The following is a 25493-nucleotide window of genomic DNA, read 5'->3' as shown; positions in this document are numbered from 1 at the left end:
CTAGCGGGCCCACACTGGCATGTCACAACAAAACTACATACTTAAATTATGTAAAAACCCAGAGCGAGTATAATTTTATTTGTATTTTGCTTTTTATTTTATACTAACAATTGTACAACAATGTGTTTTTAGGTATGCATACATAATATATAATATAAGTATATTTTGCATTTTGCTTGTTAAGCCTACGTGGGGATGTATGTGTGCGCCACTTTAATAAGTAATTACAAAAAGTGTACATTTCAACTTACAAAGTAACCCAAAAAAACCGCCATTAAATGTCAGTGAAGGAAACGATTAAAAATACAATAACAATTTGGCAAGCGAAAACGCGGTTAGATAAAAAAAAGAGCAGGGTGTAACGAATGCACGCTACTAGTTATATGAAACATATGATTTTAAGTATACTACTTATTTACAACATAAACTTTGGGAATTTCAAATTCTTAATTGCACTTAAAAAGAACATAATTTCTTTCGCACTTTTTTCGATTAAACATACATACATGACAGAACAGTTTCAAACAATTGAATTTTCTCTATTGCTTGCACATTGTTTTGCTGTCAGTTTACTTTTTATTTTTATTTTTTTTTTTGCATATTACTTGACAACCTAATCAAGTTTGTTTATTTCTTTTTACCTGAATTTGACTTATAAAAATATGCAATTGACTACTCTACGTAATAATTCCTGATATTTTCTCATAAGGAAGTCTTTGCGTTGTTTTTGAACAGCATCGGCGACTAGCTATGTGTCTAATGATCCAAAATACGCATGTTGCCGGAAACGATCTTATTTTCGAGAATGGCGCCGGCCGGTATATCAATACGATCACCGTGATTGGCAATAATGATGACAGTGCCCTGCAAAGGTAAAAGCAAACAAAAATTATTAGTACATATACATTTATGTTAAAGCAAATTATTTTCACTACGCACTCTAAGTGACACGCCACGTCCAAAGGTTACATCACCGGACACCGTCAAGTGATCAAGCTCGATGATATCTGGTATATTGGCGAAACGGCCGAGGAACTCTTTCACTTTCGAAAATTGTTTGTCACCCAATTTCACCAGCGGTGTGGTGGGGAACATACGCTGCGGCGACATAACAAGACTACCGTTTTTCAGATGATACAAATTCGACATGACTAACAGTAAATCGGAGGTCTTTTTCACGGGCAAGAAACGTGAACGTGGCACATTAATACCGATAGCACCGTCAAAGCATTTCATAGCAGCACCAACAGCTGTCTCCAATTGTACAACACGCACACCATTCTCCATTGTTTTGTTGTTCACAATGATCTCCATGTTGAGTGTACGTTCGCGTAGCACACGATCGATAGCTAAGTAATTTGGATGAAAAGAGAACGAAAAATATGGCGTATTATTAGCTGTGAGAAAAAAATTGCTAAATTGGAGATATTAACTATCCATGTGTAGTAAGTAACAAGACTAGCACCATCTGGAATTTACATACTATTTATTCCGAACAAATCACTGGTCTTCCCCTCAATTCACTACCAATTGCGTTAAACACTGGAGGATGATCCAAAGAGAAAAAAAATCTTAAAAATTATTATCCTATGGGCTTATTTTAATTTATTTAACCCTGTTTCGAAAGACGAGTTCTATCTTAGAAGTTATAATACCCTTCACAAATACAAGAGATTGCTTGCAGGTTATTTCAATGCTATATTGATCCGATCTGAACCAATTTCGTGGAGATATCTTGATATCACTTAATGCCGATCGTTCAGTGTTCATGGCAGCTATATGCTGCCGATATCGGCGGTTCTGACAAACGAGCAGCTTCTTGGAAAGAAAAGGAGGTGTTCATAATTTCAGATAGATCTCAAAAATTTAGGGAATTATTCGCGTATTGACGGACGGGCAGACAAATGGGCAAATCGTGACCTTTCTTCTGGGTGTTACAAACTTCATGGCAAACTAAGGGCACATTCATTCAGGGTATAAAACTCCATTATGATAAGTTAAAGTGAGTTAGATTCATGATCGTCACTTAATACTTTAAGGGGGCGAGCCCCCTTTTGCTGTTCACATAGTAAAAATACGGATACGATAAAATATTTTTGATGTTTCGCATTTTGTCAAAATTTTGATTTTTCGGTATTCTGATTTGTAGGTATGTATTTTGATTTAGCTGCATATTTGAATTTTGTCAGTTGATGGTTTGTCAGCCGTTCTTTACACTCCTGCACCATTAGCGATTTGTTCTCGTATCCGGAGATCACTTTTATAGCCATTGGACTGTCACTGAGTATGGCCAAATTTTCTTTGCGATAGTTGCCAACTTATAGCAAACCCCTTTGCTTGGAATGTGCTCGCAGAACTTCCCATAGTTATGGAGAGTTTGGTGCGTGATCCTGCGGCTACTGCCCCAATTTTCTCCAACGTTTTCGAGCCGTCGGTGTACCACTTGATTATGCTATCCCTAAACAGTAGGTCAAGAGTGGAATCATTAGATGTAGCCTTACTGCTAAGGGTAACTTTGAAGTTCCTAGCAAAGTTTACTCTTTTGGTAATGCTGTTGGAGTCTAAACACCACCTATTGCAAAACAGAAGATCGATTGCTGCGTGAAACAAGAGCCTAAAGCGACTTCATTTTGGGTATTGTAAAACTCCTACTTTTTGCAGAATAGACCCTGACATACAAAACTTGTGTTATGTACTACTAATTTCCAAAATTTTTTTTTAGAATCCTAACGACTTCACACACCTTGGACGTCCTCTTTACATGTTTAATCTGATTGTGAATTCAATCATTCTTTTTCCCCACTCTCTTGAACGAGATTATATATTTAATATTCTTGCTGCCTTCCACATTATTATCAGTATCTCCACTGAGTAGCTATCCAATGCTTTTTTAGGGTTAGGCGTAACAACAGAGGCAAGATCTCTTGACAAAAAGAAAAAGAAGTTTGAGTTTTCATGCTTACCATCCAATTTAGCCCAGATATTGTTGGTATTGAAAAATTTGAATGTTTTCACGGATTTGAAGTCATCAACATGCTCTGCTGGCACTTGTGCAATTTCCAGCAGTCGCAATTTGTTTTCAAAATTAATGAGAGTACCACCCTGAAGAAGAGAAAATATGAAAATTCATTTGTATATATACATATATAAGTAATTATTTGTTTGTCTGTACCTTAACGTCAGCGCGTGTTTTGTCAGTAACCTCCATTACAAATTCCACTGCCTCAGGAGAACGTTCCTCACCCACCAATTTATTGAGTATGGCCAAATCGACTGTAGCGCCCAAATTGTCAATATTCGAAAGGAAACAATATTCACGACCTTCGTCGATGAACTTCTTGAGCAGACCAGAGTTGCGGAAGGTATCATAGAAATCACCGTGACCGGGTGGATACCAGCTGTGGGGCAGAAATTAAAAAAACAAACAGTTTAACCAATGACATTTCTTAAAAAAAAAAACGCAAGACATACGCATCTATATCCTTCTCCACATCAAAGTCCTTGGCAACGGGCAAAAACGATTCACGGCTAATGCGCGGGAAACAGCTCTGATTGAATGTGTGAATCTGTACACGGAAGCCGGTATATTTGCGTATAATTTTCTGCGTATCTTCATCGGTGTTGAAGGAGTTCATCAACACTAATGGCACGTTGGCATCGTAGGTCTTATTCAAATGCTATATGAGTGATATGGATATTTATTTCAGTATTTAGTTTTGAAAAAATATTGAATTTTCGTTAAGCTTACTTCAATTTGTTGCACAGTTAAATCGAGGAAAGTTAGATCGGAGCGCACGGGAATTACACTCTTGGGGCCATGGCAACCCATAGAAGTGCCGAGACCACCATTCAGCTTGACCACAACCAATTTGTCTAACATTGTGCGTATCTGTGTCAAAGATATGTTATATATTTAAGTAATTTAAATATACAAAATAATAACAAAATGCAAAGCGGCGGGAAAATGTGTGAGCGTATGAGAAAAGGCCAAGATGAGGCAGATACATATGTATATGTATGTAGAAATATAGGAATTAATAATAGCAAGTATGTATGTGGCGTTGAAATTATATATATTATATATACATATATGTTTAATGTAAGTGATATATAGTACAAACAGGGTTGCGATTTTTTTACTACAATTTTTTTATGACTTAATCCAATTGCAATTTAATTTTTAGTCCCAATGTCACGGACAGGTTTTTAAGATTGCCAAGATGTTTGGGATGTAAAATTTAAACTTTTAATTCTTATTTTAATAGCAAAAATTTAATCCACCATTTGGAATCACATAATAAAATTAATGTAATTCAAATGTTATTTCGATTATTTTTTTTAAATATTTGCCACCCTGTTCATAAATGAAAAGAACCTTATACAACAAAATTAAATTGCTTTAAATTACAAACATTTTTTTTAGTACTTTTTTTACTTCCAAATAGTTTTAAAGCTTTTTAATTTTTCATATATAAAGCATAAGAGTGATAAGTAATTTTAAATAAAATTTTTTGCATACATTTAGCGACCATTTCTTGAATCTTAAGTCATTTATTTGCCAATTATGATGTCCAGAAATTATTAGATATTAAAGCGGCAATGTTTCTGCGGATGCAAATAACCGGCGTATTTATGTTGATTAACTCACAGAAGGAACAGCCATTTGTCGGCAGTTTTTAAACAATTTTGATTATATTATTTGCAACATTTTATTTTATTTAACACCGATGTGTGCATTTACAAAACCAATTTGTTCAACATAAAACCACGCAGGATATCTTCTTTGAGGGCGAAGTTACAAGTTAGAAAAAATAATACACTTACAACCGCAAACCAGCGCTGGTAGTTGATTTTTCATAAGAAGCAGTTAGTATTTAAAATAGTAAAAAATGTTAAGTTAAAGAATTTTTCATTTAAAAATGTAGAAATTGTAAATTTGAAAGAAATAATTATCCAAAACTGCAAAACCACAATATCGATAGATGTTTGTAAAGTATTACTGACATTAAAAAAGCCATAAAAGATTAGAGAGCGAAAGCATTTTTTTACATACATACATAGATATTCCATTATAAAAGAGTTCATAGAAAGTATGTATTTAAGCATTTGTTTAGGTAACACGGAATTATTGCAAACATTTTATATCACAACACTTGAACTTTTATTTGTTACCTCGTTCTATTCAACACCAGAATCAAAATGGTTCACCAATTCACACACAAAAAATGAGAGTTGCAATAGAAACAGGCATTTGTATATATTATATAGGGAAATAATACAAAAATATGAAATTAATAACTGGTTTGTATACAAAAAGTTGTTTGAAAGTCCGCTTTTTACCTGTTCGTTTTTGGGCGTATTGAGTTTGGAGTAATCCATGACAGCGTTTGCGGGCAGTTTTTGAATTTTATCCCAGTCAATGGAGGGACCCACTGCAAAAGTACGAAACAAAGCAGTTATAATCATATACAAATTAATTTTTAATTTAATTCACGCACCTTCTTGCAAGAAACGTCCGAATAAGTCGGCGAAGCGTGCCATTTCCTTCTGCAGTTCCGGGCGTTTCTCTGCCGGCGCAGTTTCCTGTAAGCGTTTCAAGTCATTTTCGAGTGATTTTAGTGCATCACGTTTGGTGACTTCGTGGAATTCCTTGGAATCGGATGGCGCTCTTTGGTGGCCACGGACCTACAAGTAAAATAAGTTAACACAATAAGATTATAATAATATAATTAATTAAATATATATTGTATTTCAATCGATAACCTTATTTTAATCTCAAAAATTAATTCATGGAGTTGAACAGAAAATGCATAAATGACGACTAACCCAGAACGTTTTATACAAAATATTGCTTTTACAGACATAGCAGGGAGAGACTGAAATGGAATGCCTTAAGGACATGTAGGATCTCCAAAATCATGTTCAAGGGAGCAGAAGGAAAACACGCAAGCTTTTGTTTGACGAAAAGACTGCAGAACAGTTGTTGGGCTATTCACAGGTCGGGTGATCCAAGTAGAGGTTCTTTTTTGAAAAGCCTTGTTTGACAGATCACGCGTGAGTCGCGTCAAGCTGTCATGCATTTTTGTTCAGTATAGTTTGGTATTCCATCATGGAAAGATTTACGCCTGAACAACGTTTACAAATCGTTCAACTTTGTTACAAAAATTCACGTCCTGTAAAGAATGTGTTTCACGCGCTTCGCTCAAATTATGGTCAACATGATCGGCATACTGAGCGTACTATTCGCAATACCATCTCCTATCTTGAGACTCAGCATACTTTATTGGATAATATTCGACCAAATAGACCACGTCCAGCACGCAGTTAAGAAAATAAAGCATCCGTAGCTGAGAGTGCACAGAAGGCTGTGGAGAGTCGATTCGGCGCCGTTCGCAGCAACTCGGACCGACGTATGGAACGACTTGGCGCATTTTATGTTGAAATCTTAAACTGAAAGCGAACAAAATACAGCTTAGGCAAGAACTGAAGCCGCTCGATCTCCCCAAGCGACATCGCGCTATGGGCTCCAAGAAGATTTGACAATTTCGAGCCAAATTTTGTTCAGCCATCCGGCCCATTTCTGGCTCAATGGGTATGTAAACAAGCAAAACTGCGCCATTTGGGATGAAGAGCAACCTGAAGAGATTAAAGAACTGACCTTTCATCCAGAAAAAACAATGCTTTTGTGTGGTTTGTGTGCCGATGGAATCATCGGTCGCTATTTTTTCAGAAATGATGCCGGTGAGAACGAAACTGTGAATAGCGATCGTTTTTGCGCTATGATAAAATAAATCCCTAAGAATGTTCTTTCGAATGATAACAAACATTCTGAATTAAATCGAAGTTTCTGTGTTTTTTTTCTTTAAAAAAAGTATGCAACCTCGAAATGGATCACCCTTTATAATGAAAAAATAATAAAGTTTCAATAAAAAACTTTCTTTAAGGTACTAACTTTTCAGCCTCCCAGTGGGACAAACTGCTAAACTGCTTTATGCAACATGATGCGAGAATAGAAAAAGCTTATTAATAAAGGGATTTTTGGTATTGCACATGTACCAACAACATTGTTGCAATATTGTGCCAAAAATCAACTTAAATAACATTTAAACTACTTATAAGTGGCATATAACGGCAGTTGAACGCGCTCAAGTGATAAGTCGGCTGCAACAACAACACACTTTAGACATAAATGCACGGGCTGGAAGAAAACACACTAGTGACGAAACAATAACCGAATTGCAACAGTGACAACAATTATTTACTACATTACTGAGTGCAACATGGCGTGGCAAAAGCAATTTTCTGGCATAATTTGATGGCACACAAGCCAATTACAAGAAGAAATTCAGTCTTGTATAGGACGTGAGTGAAGTTAGTTGGTGAAATTTTCTGCTGGAGTACCAAAAAAACAATAATGCGTTATAAGAAATTTGGTTGCTTGCAAATCCTTTGCCTTGTGCTGCTCGTCGGTGCCAAGGAGGCGGGCCAGGAGAAACATAAACAAAAGCGCGGAGTGGTGGAAAATTTCGGGGAAGGTTTGAAATTTGCCGGGCAAATGTTTGGTAAATCCAATGTATATGCAATAATATGTGGCACGCACACTAAACTACTTGCAACAAACATAACTCATTTGCAGGCATCAACACAGCTGCTGATGTGGCGAATCTAGTAGCGATGGCTTTCGCCAAAAACAAACCTGATTTTATGTCAATGTTTCAACAGAAACAAACAACCGACGAAAGCAGCGAGACGGCGGCAACACAGCAGGAGTCCGCCTCGCAGGAGCGGGAGAAAGCGCCCGGAAAAAACCAGCAGCAAGAGACGGACGCGAGTTATGAACAAGCGGCACAGGCGGAGAAGAATAAGGCGTTCAGCACGAGTCGGTTCGTTACAGGTGTGCTGCGCATGATTGGCTTCGATGCAACCAAATTGGGCGCACTGGCGATAAATGCGTTAATTTTGTTTGCACAGACGGTAAGTAGGACCTCCACACATACACACACTCACACACATCTATATATTTGAGTGACGGAAAATTACAACGAAGCGACACTGATTACCAATGAGCTCTATCAACTCACTTTCCAATTACCTTTTCCACCTTCTCATCACAGATAGGCAGTGCGTTTACATCGCCGCCGCGCAGCATTAATCCCTACGCCTCACAAACACCATCATCACGCACCCCCTATGGCAATGAGGAGGACGATGACGTGCCCGATGCATTGCGTGACGGTGAACAGGAAGCACATCAACCGCGCGCACTACGCGCCGGCACACCAATCGACTGGTATTTGGAGAATCCAGATGAGGGAATGCGTCGCACGCTGGACGATGCCTTGGATACGCGGCTCACAGATCGCATTACGGAGATGATTGAGTATGTGGAGAAGCGCGACGGCGGTCAGGGTGGTTGCATGAAGCTGCTGATGTGCAAAAGTTCACCGATTATTTGGGGCATGCAAAGGTCGGTGAGTGAACGTGTCACAGGCAAAGCGTCCAACGCCACCGATGAGGGAGCATCAGAAAAAGGGAAGGCGAAGCCGAAGAAATTATTTTCAACGGATGTGTTTTTCGCTCATTTTCCCACAATGGAGGAATTTCGCAAGCATGGCGCAGTGTGTGACGAACGCTTTGGCAAAGAGTGCAATCTAGATGATAATGCAAAAAGTGCAGCCCAAAAGCATGCAACAAAAAAGGAGAATAGTAACAAGTAAAATGTAGACTAATGTGGTTAATGTTAATAATACAAATCATTGCAACAGAGAGAGTTTTTTTATTCCATAGAAATATAAAAAGTAACAAGAAATTAAAGAATAGATTATTATCGATAATTTCACTATGAAATATACATTCCTGTGCCTAATTGTAGGCAAGGTTTTGGTTTAATAGACATGTCAGGACTGTAGAAATTTTTTGGGTTCTATAATAAACAATTTCAGGTCAAAAACTTTTCAAAAGTTCGACATTACCTGTTGAAGATATTATAACTAGGATCTAAATACGATTTTGAATGACGATACACTTTTTGGAAATGAAAAGGTAAGGGATGCAGCATTTTCTATATTCATGCCTTAGCTTCGATATCATATCAGATATCACAAAAACATAGACCCTTGCGAAGAGAGCCAAGAAACATACATTCTCCATATGAGCAAAAAGCAGTAAGACTTTGTTCATTATTTTAAAATTCTTAATTTTTTCTTTAAAAACTATGTCATCCCCATCAAAGTAATACCGATTAACCCCAATACACTGGTGCCAACGTTCTTTCCAATCCTCGAAACAGTTTTTAAAGTCATTTTCCGGAATAGCCTTCAAATAATCGAAGAAAATTGTCAACATAGCCTTGATTTTTGAACCGATTTGACGTGTTTTTTCGATTTCGGGTCACCTTTGCCAAGATATTCAGTCAAATGACCGTTTGTTTCCGGGTCGTAAGCATAGATCCAAGACTCATAGCCAGTAATAATACGTTTCAGGATATCCTGGTAGTTGGAAAGCATCGTTTCACAGGCGTTAACGTGACGCTGTTTTTTTCGAAAAAATTGAGTAATTTTGGAACCAATCCTGCTCTCACTTTTCTTAAGCCCAAATTATCGTCAAAATTGTTTTCTTTGATTATTCAGATATTCCAACGATGCCAGTAAGATCACTGACGTTTAATCGTCGATTCTCAAGCACCTTTATTTTATTGACGTGTTGATCATCAGTTGGTAAACCGTCTTGGACGTGGTTCGTCGTCAACGCGTTCTCGACCCTCTTTGAATAATTTGTACTAATCAAAAACACTTGCTCGCGACAAATAATTATCACCGAAGACCTTTTCAAACATTCTGAACGTTTCGGTTTCAGAAATTTGATTCCGCATACAAAATTTAATGGAGCGTCTTTGTTGAATAGTTTTACTAATCGTAAAAATCGTCGGATGTATAGTACTTTATGTACTTCAGAAAGCCAAACGTATGCTAAACCCTAATGATTATTTTGATGTGACATTTGGCACAGTTGTCACTGACAGTCAAAACAGGTTAGAAAAAAATGTCCACGAATGAGTTTTCGCGCTAAATTCAAATTAAAAAGTCTTAATATTTTTGCCCACAGTAGTATAACTACATTTATAAATAGACCGATTTGAACACGTATATAAATAAAGCTTACTCGACACGTTCCATTAATGGATAATATTTTTCAAAACGTATCAATCTTTTTAGGGGTATGAATCGACTAGTAGTACCAGTCAAGCTTGTCAAATTAAAATCATATTACGAGTATATGAGTATAGGCACGTATATTGTGCTCATTATAGTGCTATTAAATCTCAATTTAATTTAAATTGCCAACAGATCGCAGAACCAGATATTCCTGTAATTATAAAGAGGCAAATGGATCATATTTTTCGAATAGAGAAATTAAACTAAACTCATGCATGTAGTAAATAATTCCTTCACCCATTTACGTCAATTTTCGTTGACCTGGTGTATAATTTCGGCTGTAGTGCTCTGAATGTTGTCTTCGAGCTTCTCGAGCGTTGCTAGTTGATTGGCGTAAATCTTAAATACATAACATCAGAGAAAGTAATCCAGAGGCGTTAAATCGCATGAGCTTTGCGACCATTTGACTGAACCATTTCTGGCAATTAAAGAGTCGAGTCGAGAGATTTTTAGACGTGTAACACGAGGCGGCCACCGTCGGAAAAAAGTTATATACAAGGTGCGTTCCAAAGTAAACAGGACTTAAAAAACAGAACAAATGGTTTTTTCGGCAAAATCAATTTATTTTATTCAAAATAGTCTCCTTCTGCTTCAATACAGCTTTTTGCACGGTCCAAAAGCATGTCGAACGAGTGTTTTAGCTCGTTGGCCGGTATGGCCGCCAGTATGCCGGTGCAAGCCTTTTGAATGGCCTCTAGATCTGCATAACGCTTTCCTTTCATGGGCAAATACATTTTTTCGAAAAGGAAGAAGTCGCACGGTGCCATTCCACGTGAATACAGGGAGTGGTTAATGGTTAAAATGTGATTTTTAGTCAAATAATCGTCCTTCGAATGTTGGATTCTGAGCAATTTTTGGTCGTCAGTCAATTTGCGCGGAACAAACCGTGCACACACCTTTCGTAAGCCCAAATATTCGGTCAAAATGCGATAAATCGATGTTTTGGAGATGTTCAATTCCATTTCCATAAATTTCAATGATGATTTCGGCTGATTTTTTATCAATTCACGCACAGTCTTGATGGGATTTCCGGTGATCATGGATTTTGAAAGGCAATCATCGCCATAAGCTTGTTTCATCAATTGAAACGTTTCGGTAAAAGTTTTACCAATTAATTTAATGTTGGCTCTTTGTTCGAAGCTCATTTTCGCACCGATAACACAAACATACTGACTCTTAAAACGCAATAACTTCACTTCCAATCAATGAAATGTCATGAAATTCTCACTGGACAATCGATAAAGATAGCAGATTCTAACGCACTAGTCGACATATAGATGGTGCCACTAGGGGGCGCTAGATTCAAAAAGTCCTGTTTACTTTGGAACACACCTTGTATAATATGTTATGTCGCACGCTATTGATGGTAACTGCATTTCCTCAAACAAACATAGCCGTGACGAGTTTTCAATATTACGTCATGCCTATTAGTAGACGCTGTGTATATATTTATAGCAATGACGATCTTGAAGCGCAGATATCCTTCACTAAAGGACTTAGTTGTAACATGGATTGGCTGCATTCAATAGCAGTATTTAAGGTCATAGAGAGTTCGTTAAAGGCCGAGAAAAACATTTTACTAAGCAATACAATAAAATGTTACAGAAAAACTAAATTTTCCTAGCCTAATCACTCTACACTCTAGGGTCCTCAATTTTTGTCCTATGAATCCGCTGTAAATTCAAACTGTTTGTGTGAGCCAAAAGGTATTTCTCAAATCGTGCTACAATTGTACTCTACAACTATCATACGCATCCATATAAACGGTAAAAAAAAAAACCTTTTCATTTTGCGAAATCCGACTTTACAAGCAAGTCTTATGGAGTTTAAGCACCGATTCTTAAATTTTTTCAGATAGCTTGAGTTTTTGAAATCACACACGTTCATGCAGACTATGAAGGTACAGTAATAACGTACTTGATTATTACTGATTTTACTATTGTAAATACAACCCTGTTAGTATCGTATTGCAAATACACGTAATGACTGTTATTATAATTTTTTTGCTAGAACAAATGTGATTACATCAATTAATTCCACTCCAGCTCATTTAAATAAAAATATATACTTATATACTAGTAAATATATGCTTATATAATGTCATTCAGTAGTTGTTAGAATTCTAGTATTGCTCTAATGTAGATTGCGGTTGTCTATTTACAAATTTAAAATAATCACCTAATGAGTACATAAATCAAAAATTTTCTTAATTCTAATCATCGGAATTTGCGCCATAGATCACTAAACCTGTTTTCTATTTTCTCCCGTTTCAAAAATAGCGCAAATATATTGTTGATTGCGTCAATAAAATTGCGGTGCTGATAGACAAATATGTTTATAATTATATGTATGTCATGAAGAAAAATTTAAATGCTAACCTTCGTTCAAGTCAAAGTCAAAAATAATACACTACTATCGCAGTTTAGGTAATAATAAGTAAACACGACTAAGCCAAACTAAGCTAATAAACTTATTTAATCATGACACAGTGAAAACATCAAAATATTATTATCTCGTTGTGTGATAAACCTTTGAGCGAACAGTTTTACGTGTACTCCAACTAGTTTGCTAAAAAAATGTATGTATGTATATACTATTATAATTACAACGTGAATAGGCAGATTTTTGGTGTTATATGCACTAGTGAATTAGAAAAAAAATCGGAAAATTTCTACAAACGACTTCACACGACTTACAAATGTGTATTTGGCAAATAATAATCGAAGATTTGTATAATGTTTTTGATAATTCGATTTTCTAGGCCACTCTTACAGCTGCAAAGGAAACCATTTGATTTCGGAAAAGTCAAAAAAAAAAACAGCTGGTACGACGAGGAGTGCTGTGTCGCAGTGGAGAGAAAACATACTGACTACCTCGCAACTCTACACTCGACCACAACACTTTCGGGATAGGATAAATCCCACGAGTTGAAGAGGGAAGCATTTTCATACAAAGAAAGAGATATGCTCGAAAATTCTATGAAAAGATGAGGCGGCTAACAGAAGGTTTCAAAACCGGAGCATACTCTTGTAGAATCCCCAGATAGTGACTGATGCCCAGAGCATACTGAAATTATGGAAGGAACACTTCTCCAGCCTGCTGAATGGCAGTGAAAGCATAACACCAGGAGGTGGTGAACTCAATTTCCCAATCGATGACGATGGAGCAGAAGTTCCATTGCTCGACCATGAAGAAATTCGAATAGCAATTACGCGTCTGAAGAACAGCAAAGCGGTGGTGGCCGACGTTAAGCAATGCCAAAAGCTCCGTCAGAATCGAGAAGGACCTCTGCGAGCCGTTTGATACAAAAAGACATTTTAGACAAGGCGACTCCCTATCGCGCGACATCTTCAATCTACTGCTGGATAAACTAGTTCGAAGGAACTGGCTATAGTTGGAATCTCCAATCGATGCCAAACAGCGAAAAGGAAGAACGATTGGCGCGCTGTAGCAAATTCGGCAATAACCGCGTAAGCGATGTCTACGCCAAAAAAGAAGAAGAAGAAGGCCACTCTTAAGTGTAAATTTTTGTACCAAAGTGCTTTTTTTGAAGAAGCCGCCCTTAAGGAAAAGTGGCGTATGAGATGTAATAGTAGCAGTAAGCGATGCTCAGACTTTAACTATCTGGAGACCTATGAAATAGGTTTTTTTGACTTAGCAAGACCAAAAGGAAAGCCATGCTCAATAAGCCGGTCAGGAAGAGAAGGCACATGTAGAACACCGTCAGGGATACATATACCGTAGTACAGTACCGGAGTTTAGCCTACACAGTATTATATTCAAAATTTTCTGCTTACTTTCTGCGAGTTCTTTACTATGCAAAAGCCCTACAGCACTTCATAGCTCAAGTTCGGCTAATTTCGGCAAATTTTTGAAAGCTTCTTTCTAACACCAATATTTTTTTCTAAGATTTTCTAAGATCTCACTTCATCAGACACTCAACTATTCATATGAAAATACTTTTTATTTATTTTTATCTATTTATTTTGGATTTTTTTCAAACTAACAATTTTGCTAACGCAACTTCCTACTTTATCAGACACTAAGAGATCATAAGTTGAACTCTTTATTTACAAAAAGTCATATTTCATCTCTCTCTCTTCAGCTTAAATAGCTTTATTCATGTATATTTTTGTTTACAGTGCCTTTAAAACTGTTTGCATTGTAGTTAAGTGCTCTATCTATTGAGTGCTAGGGAAATATTGGATCACAAATGTTTATCTTGACTGCGAACAATGTGATTGTTATCTAAACAATAAATGAATGCACTTAATATGGCTATAAGTAACAGATATCCCTTATAAATTGTTTATATTTACCCATGGATCAACAGTTTTTTGGTCATCATGTAGACCTCAATCAGCACAATCACTTTAAAGAGCTAGTAAGGCGGACATTTTTTAAAGTAATGCTTCTACAGTAGACCATATTCAGGAAATATGAATGTTCATATGTATTTTCTATGGGCTTGAAGCGACATCCATGATTAATAAGTCCACAGAAAACCTTTTTCCACCGACTAACTAAAAGTGACGTTAATTTTCCAAACTTTTTTTGCTAACTAAAAGTGGGGTTAATTTTCCAAATTTTTTTTGCAAAATTTCAAATTTAATATTATGCGCTTCTTCTTCATAACCAGATACTACACTGCTTTGTAGCGTGACTAAACGTCATTAGAATAGCACAGAGATAAATATAGATTTGTTCTGCGACCTTTAGTATATTGTACCTTACTCTCACTTACAAGATGATCAAAACGTTTGGGATAATTTAAATAACCTTGCTCACGCCATAGTTCACTTCGCCCCGTTTGGCTGCCAACAACATCGTAGGCAATAAGCGGAGCTTTTTTTAAGAACAATACAAGCAGCGTTCCAAATTAAAGAGGACTTTTTAATCTAGCGTCCCCTGGTGGCGCCAACTATATGTCAAGATATCTGAAGTTTTACTCAAGTTATCGCTTCACGGACAGACGAACAGACAGTAGCCTGGATTTCAACACGTATTGTCGTCTTGATAATTTACATACTATGTCCATAAAAATAACTCGATATCTATCTCCATTAATTTCAAGTTATAAAATCAACCTTTAGGTTTGATTATAAAAATGTTCACTGCAAGCATGTTGTTGTAATCTTTATAGACGTTGTTGTCATTCAAAGAATATACTAGTTATGTGCTGGTATTTCTGCTGCCAGGTCGCATACAGTTTTTCTCCGTCTAAATTCCCATTTGGTCGATGGGAATTCTCAAACTAAAATCTAATTAGGTTATATAACTGGTTGTTAACAGTTATACAATCGTTGTTTTATCGTAGAACTAACTTAATTAAATGCAAAATCATTCCAAAACATCTTTGATAGGAATTCTTATCAATTGCTTATAAAAACAGAACGTTGATTATAATTCATGATAAGTTTACCTTACTCTGAGCGAGAAAAAAAATTGAGACGGGGCCTCTTCAAAAATATCACCGAATCATGATGATTATCACTTACACGCATATCTATGACGCTGCGTTTTGTGCTCTTATGTAAGTAGTTAGACTAAAATCAAATGAATCAGAATGAAAAGTCACTTAAGCATATTTACGACGTGACGAAATTCAGGGAATTCACACCCACAGAAAAAAACATATAATCGAACACTTCAGATATGTAAAAACAATGATTAAACAAATTAAATTATATTATCTTGTTTTTTTTTTCTTTTTAAATATGCATTGTCATCACAACACACAGTTTAGTGTTAATTTGCCGGTAAAATGCAAAGCCATTCGAATACGCAAACAACACACACAACAAAAACGAAGGCAAGGCATGAAATAGGAAAGAGTGTGTCAAAACTACGTGATATCTTAGCACATTTAACGGCACATAGAAATATTATGAGTGTATATAAATTTATATGCGTGTGCATATGTATATGTGTTATATGCAAATATATTTAAAATTCCTACGTCCGACGAGCGGTCAGCCAAATGAATGCTTGCTGCTTCGAAATAATTTCAATGCATTGCTATTTTATTACGATGCGTCCGGGCTTACGCTTTGGCGACGGTATTATGCAATTCTTATGGACGCAATTAATTAATTAAAACAGTGCACGAGCAATGTGTCAAATTGTTTACTCGCTTTTGTGTTGTTGTAAATATTTGTGCGCGCAATAATTTGCATTTTGGAGAACAGGGAATCTCGCACCTCAATTTAGATCATATCTAAATAATATTTAAAGTGGTTGACAATAAGTTTGTGACCATTAAGATTCGATCTGTGCAACATAAGCCAATAAGCAGGAATGTATTTTTAATTAATTGCTAGAAGATAGATAAATAAAAGGATATAAAAAGAACTTTCTTGATTTTGATATGAATGTTATATGCTGTAGAGATCCAATTTGATTAATATGTACGGAAATTGTAGCAATTCCATGGAAAAAATCTTCACCATCTATTGTTGATTTAAGTTAACACTGACACAGATGTACACATACATAGAATACTACTGTGGGCAGAAAATAGAAAGATTTTTTAATATAAATTTCGAGCAAGAATCTATTCGTCGAAATATTTTGTTTCCGAAACAAATCTTTAGTGTTTACATACATACATATGTAAGTACATAAAGTGCATTCTGCAATTCTTACGATGACTGAGTTCCATTAAATTTTATATGCGGAATCAAATTTGTGGTGGCGAAACGTTCAGAATGTTGGAAAAGGCCTTTGGTGTTAATTGTTTGTCGCGAACAAGTGTTTTTGATTGGTACAATTTATTCGAAGAGAGTCGAGAATGCGTTGACTACGATCCACGGTCACGGTCTGGACGGCCATCAACTGCTGATCATCATTCCAATAAAATAAAGGAATTGGTACTTGAGAATCGTTAATTAATAGACAGAGATATTACTGGCATATTTGCAATATCGAAAGGATCAGTGAGCCATTTGGGCCTATGAAAAGTGAAAACACTATTGGTTTCAAAAACACTCAATTTTTTCGAAAAACAGCGTCACGTTAACTTCCGTGAAACAATGCTTTCCGACTACCAGGATGTCATGAAATGTACTCGTATCATTACTGGCGATGAGTCTTGGATTGATGTTTACGACTCAGAAACACACGATCAATCGGCCGAATTTGTAGAAAAGGTGAGTCGAAGTGAAAAAACATGTGAAGGCAGGTCTAAAATCAAGCCTAATTGAAGGCTATTCCGGAAATAGATATTAAAAACAGTTTCGAGGATTGGAAAAAACGTTGGCTCAAGTGTATTGGGGCCGTAGGGACTACTTTGAAGGGGCAAGAATAAATGAAGAATTTTAAAATAATGAACAAAGTCTTACTATATTTTGCCCATTGTAGTATCTAGAAATATAACTATCCTTTTGCTCATTCATATGAGCATGAATTGTCGAATTCCTACATACAGACAAAAAGACCAATGTACATACATATGTATGTATATGAATGTGCAAGTTAAAAGAATGAACAAACCGCAATTTGGCACACTTTAATTACTTTTGTAATTGATAAGAAAGGAAAAAGAAGTCGAAAAATGCAGGCACACATGCCAATGTACATATTCATCTATGCATGTACATAGATATACAGTATTGCGCAAAATAAATGCAACTATGTAAATAAATTTGGTAATCAAATATTCTTAAATTTTTAAATTAATTTTTTAGAGCGGATCACAGAATAATAATCCCAAAACATAATAGAAGCCTCGAAGTGGATATATTTGACCGGAATGCCAAAAAATACTGTTTCTCCACGTAATAACACACAGATTTCACGGAATAGGAAGATATTTTAAAGATTAAGGAATTAAATTTTATATATCAGAGTCAAACCACGTCAAGTGGTCCATGAAAATTTCGAAAAATTTCCGATTTTGAAAATAAGCAGTTCATTAGGAAGGGAACCAGACGCATACCCCGTGGTATAAATATTTTGTCAATATTCTTTTTTTTTTTTGTTAAAGTTATTGATGGTTGAAATTTAGAGCACGATAAAATTCTAAGCTTATTTTCTCATAAACTACTGGAGATAAATCGATGAAATTTTGTGTAGTCTAAGAATTATTATTATAAATATTTTTCCATGGTTCTTTTGTTTACATAAAAATGTATTACATAATTTTTTCTTAAACAATTGAAATTTTTTAAGTATTCTTCACGCCAAAAAAATTTAAAAGAATGTGACACTACGAGGAAAATATTCACCTTTAATAATCTGCAAAAAAATTTTGTTAATTCATACCATTTTAAAATTAAATTAAACTTAATTCAATAGACAAAGAAGTGGCAAGCATTTTACACAGCACTGTGGGAGCATTAACAGAATTCATAAGGCGTATGAATGAAAGGTGAATTTATGGCGGTCAAGAAACTGTAAGCTCGAGTTTCAACAGCTTGTAGAATCACTTTCCGGAGATCGACGTAAAGACTGGGATTTTATTATATTTAAAGTATCTATCTAAGTTATCAATCGAATTACCAAGCATTCGCGAACTCGATTTTTATCGTTCGCATACAACTTTAAGTTTAATTATGCTGGGAGCCAAACATAAATACATACTATTAATTATGTTCTATGTGTAATGTATCCACGATGTAGTTATCGAACCATTAAATATATATATATAAACACACAAATATGCTTTAATTGATTAAGAAAGAATTTTAACTATTGGCTTTGCATTGAAGTTGTAGTTAAATAATCTGTCCGATTAAAAAATGTCTGTCTGCCTCAACACAAAAGAAAAACAGGAAATGTTTGCAAGAAACAAAAATGTGAATACACGCTGATAATGAAACTCAAATCATGCGTACTCGTATAGAGGGTGAGCCGAATTGGCCACAAGCAGCTGTCATTGAATATTGGCAATATGATTATTGGTTTGGAGAACCGTATGATTCGAACAAACTGTGTACCGTCCAATGCTGATAACTTTAATTTAGTGATCCTTCGGAGTCTTCAACGATCTGAGAATTTATATAATTTTTACAAAACATGTTAGTCTGGGAAATCTTTGACATTTTCCAGGAAAACAATGAAAAGTCACCTCAGTGAAAGGAAAACGGTTTCTCATCAGGCATGCCACAAATTAGAAGCTCCTCAACTTGAAAATTCGATATTGTCTTTAGCGCAATTAATTGAAGTTTGCGCTTTATTACACACACATCAGACACTTTTAACCAACACCTACGCATTTCGAAGCCATGGCAAAGAACTTGCCGCCTTTGTGCCATTTAGCCGGCAGTTATGTATATACACACTTAGCATAAGTAAACAGTAAACACACTGAGATAAAAACCGCAGAAAATGCGCAACTTGACCTCCACTTAACTCCTCATTACCGCTAGCAAAGGTGTCTGTCTCAATGTGGTTGTTGTTTACTTATGAAAACAAATGCTGATAATAAACATTATTTTTATTGCTATGCAAATACTCAACACTTACACGATCCAAAAGAATATCGATGGCGTTCATTTTGTTTGTTTTTAATGTTTTTTATTGTATTTGCTTATGAGTATGCTTGGTTATTAAATTTTGAAACTAAAAAAAATATAAAAATTAATTTTAAGAGATTTTACAAAACATAATAGATATTTATTTTTATGATTACACACGCGTAATAATTTTTAGTTTAAAGTAAAAGAAAAAAATATGTTCGTGAAACGTTTTGTGAAATTTTATACGGTTTTTATAATTATGAAAATATTTTTAAAGATTATGTTATAAAAAAACAAACAAAAATAAGAATGTATATTAAGAAAAAATATATTTTTTTTGTTTTATTTTATTTATTTTTATAACTTTCAGTTTACACAAAACAAATAGAGATAAATTTGAAAACTAAACGAAATACAAAAATTAATTTAAAATAAAATTTTGATAAAAAAATTTATATTTTTTTCTGATTACACAAGCGTAGTAATTTTTAGTTTAAATAAAAATCAAAAATATGTTTGTAAAACATTTTGTGTATTTTTATATAATTTTATTAATTATAAAAATATTTTTAAACATTATATTAAAAAAAATAAAGTATATTAAGAAAAATATTTTTTTTAATTCTATAGGCACACTTGCAAATTAATTTTTAGTTTCTATTAAAAAATATATTTAATTATGGAAACGAAAAAAATATATATAAAAATGAATTTAAAAGAATATATTAAATAAAATATTTATATTTTTTATAACACACACGTACATAGTTTATAAAAATTAAAAAGAAAAAAATAATTTGGAAAGTTAAAAAAATATAAATATTATGTTAAAAGGTTGTATAAAAAATTATAGATTTATATATTTTTTTGATTACACAGACATAATAATGTTTAGTTCAAAAAATTTGCTTGTGAAAACAAATTCAAAAACATTTTTGAGGAATTTGTTAAAAAATATATTTATTTTTTTTTTTTTAAATTATATGAGTACACTCGCGTAATAATTTTTAGTTTAAATGAAATAATTTTTTAATTAATTTAACTTATTTAATAAGAAAATATATATTTTTTAAATATAAATTTTTATACAATCTTTAAAAATACGTTTATTAAGGATTGTATAACAGATTTTTTATTTAAAAAATACATATTTTTTAATTAAATAAGTTAAATTAATTAAAATTTACATTTAAAAAATATTTAAAAATGTTTATTTTTTTAAATTTAAATATAATACATTTCCTATATTTATGAAATATATTTTTTTTTATTATATGAGTACACTTGCGTAATGATTGAAATTTACATACATATATTTATCATATATTATTTTCAAATATGTTTTTAATTACTTTAATGTTAAGGATTTTTATATTTTTTTTTTTACTTTATTATATTTTACGTTATTTTTTGTAAAATGTTTACCAATATTTCTTTTTTACAAAATTCACTTGTTTAATGGCGCCAGCACTGGTGTGTTTTAAATTTATTCAGAATTTCGTACGCGCATTTATTCGCTCATTCAAATTGCTCAAGTTTATAATTACTTTAATTTTGCTATTTTAAAAAGATAACACATGTGCGTATATGTGGGTTTAAGCCTGAACGTGGAAGTAGTTGTCAATAACAAAATGTATTTTTAATTGCCACAACACATTTATTTATTATTATTTATGATTAATAATTATTGTTAAGCGTTAAGCGTTGAGTGCGTCAACTTTTGGGTGGCAAACGCTTTGATGAACGATCGCGACGAGACTGTGCAATTGAAAACGCCGACTTTTTCGAACTTAATTTTATATTTGTGCGAGCTGAACGTGGACTCAGGAGGCAAACACGCATATACATACATATATAACCAAACACAGTAACACATACACACATGCATTCATACATCTGTACATATAATATATATTAGTGAAGCAAAGAAACATACTCGCTCATTAAAGTACTGAGGGTGGCTATTAACTAGCATCAAGACGCAGGCGAGCACAACAAGAGAGTTAACAACTAAATTAATTTACCTATACTCACACACTATATCACTATATTTATACATACAGACATGTTTTACTATCTACATACATATGTATGTATGTACATCAATTTACATACGTTTTCCGTAGATAAGCGTGTGTAGCACGCTATCAGCGTATTGTCACTGTGCGAGCGTGCATAGCAAGTGTGTCTGAGTAATGGAGATTTTAATCGCGAAACGTTTAAACGTTTGCATAGCCAGAGCCGCAGCAGCAGCCTTATTAAAAGCGGCTACCTTAGCGCCAATGGTGTCAAAAGCACAAACATACACACACATACAACGTAGGTGCATCAGAAATTAGAACTTTATATAAGAGTGTGTAAGTGTGTATGTATGGGTTTTCCTTATCACTTCACTTAGACCTTTGATAACATTTACTAGTGTCAAGTCATTATATTGTATAACTGAAATTATTAATTATTCAGTGCATAACAGCGTACTGAAGATGGTCATGGAAGTTCAGCTCAATAACAGTAAAAATAAATGGATCTATTTTTCTAATTGAAGTGAAAATTATGAAACTCTTAAAACTAGCATTGATGCGACCGTCTTTTTTGGGCTTATTAGTCATTAGAATCAGCTGCATAACAAGAAAAAATATATTATAACCCATAAAAGATTGTGGCAACGCTCCATACAACAAATAGGATGCTTTTTACTAATGCAAAAACAACACAAATAAACATCTTAGGGGGCTATTGATTTTTTTGAGCTCCAATAGTCTTCCAGCATTTTAAAATTGGATCAACAGTTTCTGTCATCAGCTAGAATACGCAGAGGTGCATAAAACAGATTAACACACCTCCCCTATGGACAGTTTCATCTGATCATGAGTGTATGTTAGAGTTTCTAGAGGTTATTTAGGTTATTTCAATCCTGTTGCTGTTATCAGTTATTAACATTGCAGTAGATAACCAGTAATATAGCATTTTTATAGATTTACATATTTATGGTGAGGTATTTTTCAGCATTTTTTGACATCCCCGATCCTTAGAGCGATTTTCAAAGATTTAACTGTGTGTATAAATGGTTTTGTACTCGCATGCTTCGAGTTGATGGTTCTTGACCAGACCTTTAGTTTTTGTTGTAACGGACTCGCTTTGTAATATTTAAAAATGAAAAATGTCATAAAATCCAGCACTCAAAGTTAAGTTCGACTTTATATTATCCATACATATGTATGTACATATATCAGTAAGTAATCATTTACAAAAGTGTGCTTGACAATCAGTCTGGCAGTGTCCAGCTGACCTTATCGCTACGACCGTCAGTTATCACACAAAATTTCAGTTTACATTTTTAGAACCGCTTTCAACTGTTCTTATCAACACTCAGTTGCCTCTTTACATACACTGAATTTTATTTTTAAATGCGACATGCATACATACATACATACATATATGCAAGCAAACTCTTGCAAATAGTGCAGTAATATATGGAAACTTTTCGTATTTGTCTGACATTTATAGCTTGCAGTGGCCCTTTACTGATTACAATGACCTTTATGTAACCATTTGAATAACGACTTTAATAAATTCTCTACTTTGTATTACAACTTAGTTTTCACAATAAAATAAATACACGCAGAAATTGCTGTGTGTAACATTTTAAAAACCACACAAATCGTATACCGCTTCCGTGGCAGCATCTGAGATCTGTTGTCATACGATTCACGTCATTTAGCGTCACCAAAAGAATATCGCTGAATTAAATTTATTTTTAGAAATTTCAACAGATTTATAATCACATAAACGTACCTCCTACATATGTATATATGTACATATAAAACAAGAAATTTTGATTAATTAAGTACATACTAACATATAAATATTTAGCTATCTATGTATGTATACAGTGAAATTCATCATAACCGAACACCCACCAACATAGTGATTTTGCCCGTCTAAGGGGAGTGACTATGACGTAAATATGTTTTAACAGTATGCTTAAAATAAGGAGTTGCAGGTCAAAACTACATATATTTCTACTGAACTAATAAATGCGAGCCAAAGTCAGCCAGGAGTGAATCAATGACAATTAACTTATTAGTTGGCGTTGAGCCGCATATTGAGCCAATATGTACATATAATGCCCGTGTCGTTGTGCTCACGAAATTTGTCGAGTTTTGAGAGCTGGCTTGGGAATTTCACTGTATATGACTATTTTCTATTTTCAAATAACTACGTACTTATATTAATAGTTTAAAAAACACTGCAGATTAAAATCTACATACATGTATGTATGTATGTTTTTATATGATATGTGTATACATACATATATACAGTCGAAAATAATAATTTAATTTTGATTAATGGCGAATTATTTATGCGGTATATACAATTCATACTTACATAACTATTTATAAACACGTACGTATGCATACATACATACATACATATATGAATACATATGTATATTGCAATAAATTCATAGTTATAAAGTGCTAAACAAAAAGCTATTAATAAAAAAAAGTACCCAAAATTTATTTACTCAAATGTGCTTTTTAAAACATTTATTTAAAAACAAATTTGGCATTTTCAAAACAAAAATAAATTCTTAACACGAACGCAAGTTATCATTCAAGGGTAAACGTATGCAAAGGAGGTGGCCCGCAAATGAAGCTGCCTCCAACGTTTTTAAATAATTTGAACATATGCAGATACATATGTACATTGATGTGTATTTTACCTACAAACATTTATAGATAAGCTGTGGAAGACATGGACGCTTTTGCTCAATGCGAAGGACTGTATAAGTTCTTTAGGTCAATTGAAGGTTATTTTGACAACAGCAGAAGACAGCTGACAACATACATATATACGAATACACATCAACACAATTCATTAACTCACATAGGAGTTCCAATTGTGATTTTAACCCGACTTAATGTTTTAAACTGATGTTTCGCACACAAAGTTATCATAAGTTATAACAATCTGTCTGTTAATTAATCTGTTCGACTGCTCACCTTATTTTCATTTGGAACATTCAACATTTTATTAAGATCACACTACAACTTTACTTCGAATTTATTTCTAGCAAGAATTGAACACTTTTTACGCGCTCTCTATAATACGAATAAACTCAACAACTTTAACTTGCTCTACAATAATTTTGTGCAGATTATTTGTTAGCACTAAACAACATTGTATAAACCAACAAGTAACTATCCCTAAAATTTTCACTAACATAGACGCAAAGAATAGGCATTTGGTACGGGTTGCCTACTAATATTCTAGTACAATTAGTATGCGATACGGGTTGTCCCAAAATATTCTACTACTAATTAGGAATTTTACATTGTACTTTTTTTTTGGTTTTTTCAGTTTTTTTGTGCACCTCCATTACTCCTTTGATAGGGATTTTTATAAGTATTTGGCTGTGGGTGGTTTAAAATATTTTGTAAATATTATTTTATATTTACTATATTATAATTATTATTATTATCGTTTTTCGTGAATTGTACATAATTTTCATACATTTATTTTTTTATTATTTAAATAATATCAAATGGAGTGTTTTTACTCATATCGTTAATGCAATTAATATGCCTGAAGTGTACATGATTAGTATATGAGTAGTTTCCTGTGGAACCGAGCATACAAAAAAGATCGGTAACACGCCCACATTGCAACCTCAAAGGTGCTCAATAAGAGCAGCAAATTTACAAAAAACGTTTGTTTCGAAAATATTCTTAAAATTTTTCATTAATGTTTTCTATTACAAATACCTTTTCACAACAGTTATTAATAATTAGTTATTATACTACATGCTTTAATTTAG

General features: G+C 34.0%; 2 protein-coding genes across 6 annotated transcripts; one reads left to right on the top strand and one right to left on the bottom strand.

The window, feature by feature from the left end:
- Nucleotides 1-41: 41 nt before the first annotated feature.
- Nucleotides 42-24846, bottom strand: LOC105225051 (UTP--glucose-1-phosphate uridylyltransferase). Of its 5 annotated transcripts, none has more exons than XM_029549712.2 (10): nt 21025-21459; nt 19680-19775; nt 5499-5685; nt 5341-5432; nt 3749-3889; nt 3472-3677; nt 3173-3398; nt 2964-3102; nt 940-1349; nt 42-864 (listed from the first exon to the last, which is right to left on the bottom strand). In XM_029549712.2, exons 2-10 carry the CDS (start codon nt 19707-19709, stop codon nt 757-759), a joined length of 1539 nt encoding a protein of 512 aa, XP_029405572.1. In that variant the 5' UTR covers nt 19710-19775; nt 21025-21459; the 3' UTR covers nt 42-756. The 5 variants fall into 5 exon arrangements, with proteins under 5 accessions (XP_029405572.1, XP_049315379.1, XP_029405571.1 ...); XM_049459422.1 differs by having other exon boundaries at nt 20983-21445; XM_029549711.2 differs by having other exon boundaries at nt 21098-21445.
- Nucleotides 7415-8717, top strand: LOC125779037 (uncharacterized). The gene is made up of 3 exons (XM_049459435.1): nt 7415-7562; nt 7637-7974; nt 8115-8717. The coding sequence occupies exons 1-3, from the start codon at nt 7415-7417 to the stop codon at nt 8715-8717; spliced, it is 1089 nt and encodes a 362-aa protein (XP_049315392.1).
- Nucleotides 24847-25493: the final 647 nt, after the last annotated feature.

Source organism: Bactrocera dorsalis, chromosome 5, assembly GCF_023373825.1.
Source record: "Bactrocera dorsalis isolate Fly_Bdor chromosome 5, ASM2337382v1, whole genome shotgun sequence".
In the NCBI taxonomy this organism is placed as follows: domain Eukaryota; kingdom Metazoa; phylum Arthropoda; class Insecta; order Diptera; family Tephritidae; genus Bactrocera; species Bactrocera dorsalis.
This window is presented reverse-complemented; position numbering and strand designations above follow the sequence as displayed.

Bases quoted from the DNA above. Each gene is read 5' to 3' on its own strand.
- LOC125779037 (XM_049459435.1), top strand. From the start codon at position 7,415: ATGCGTTATAAGAAATTTGGTTGCTTGCAAATCCTTTGCCTTGTGCTG. The intron at 7,563-7,636 runs GTAAATCCAATG...ACTCATTTGCAG, and splicing joins ATTTGCCGGGCAAATGTTTG to GCATCAACACAGCTGCTGAT. The intron at 7,975-8,114 runs GTAAGTAGGACC...TTCTCATCACAG, and splicing joins TAATTTTGTTTGCACAGACG to ATAGGCAGTGCGTTTACATC.
- LOC105225051 (XM_029549712.2), bottom strand. From the start codon at position 19,709: ATGAACGCCATCGATATTCTTTTGGATCGT. The intron at 3,890-5,340 runs GTAAAAAGCGGA...TCTTTGACACAG, and splicing joins ATACGCCCAAAAACGAACAG to ATACGCACAATGTTAGACAA. The intron at 865-939 runs GTGCGTAGTGAA...TTACCTTTGCAG, and splicing joins GACGTGGCGTGTCACTTAGA to GGCACTGTCATCATTATTGC.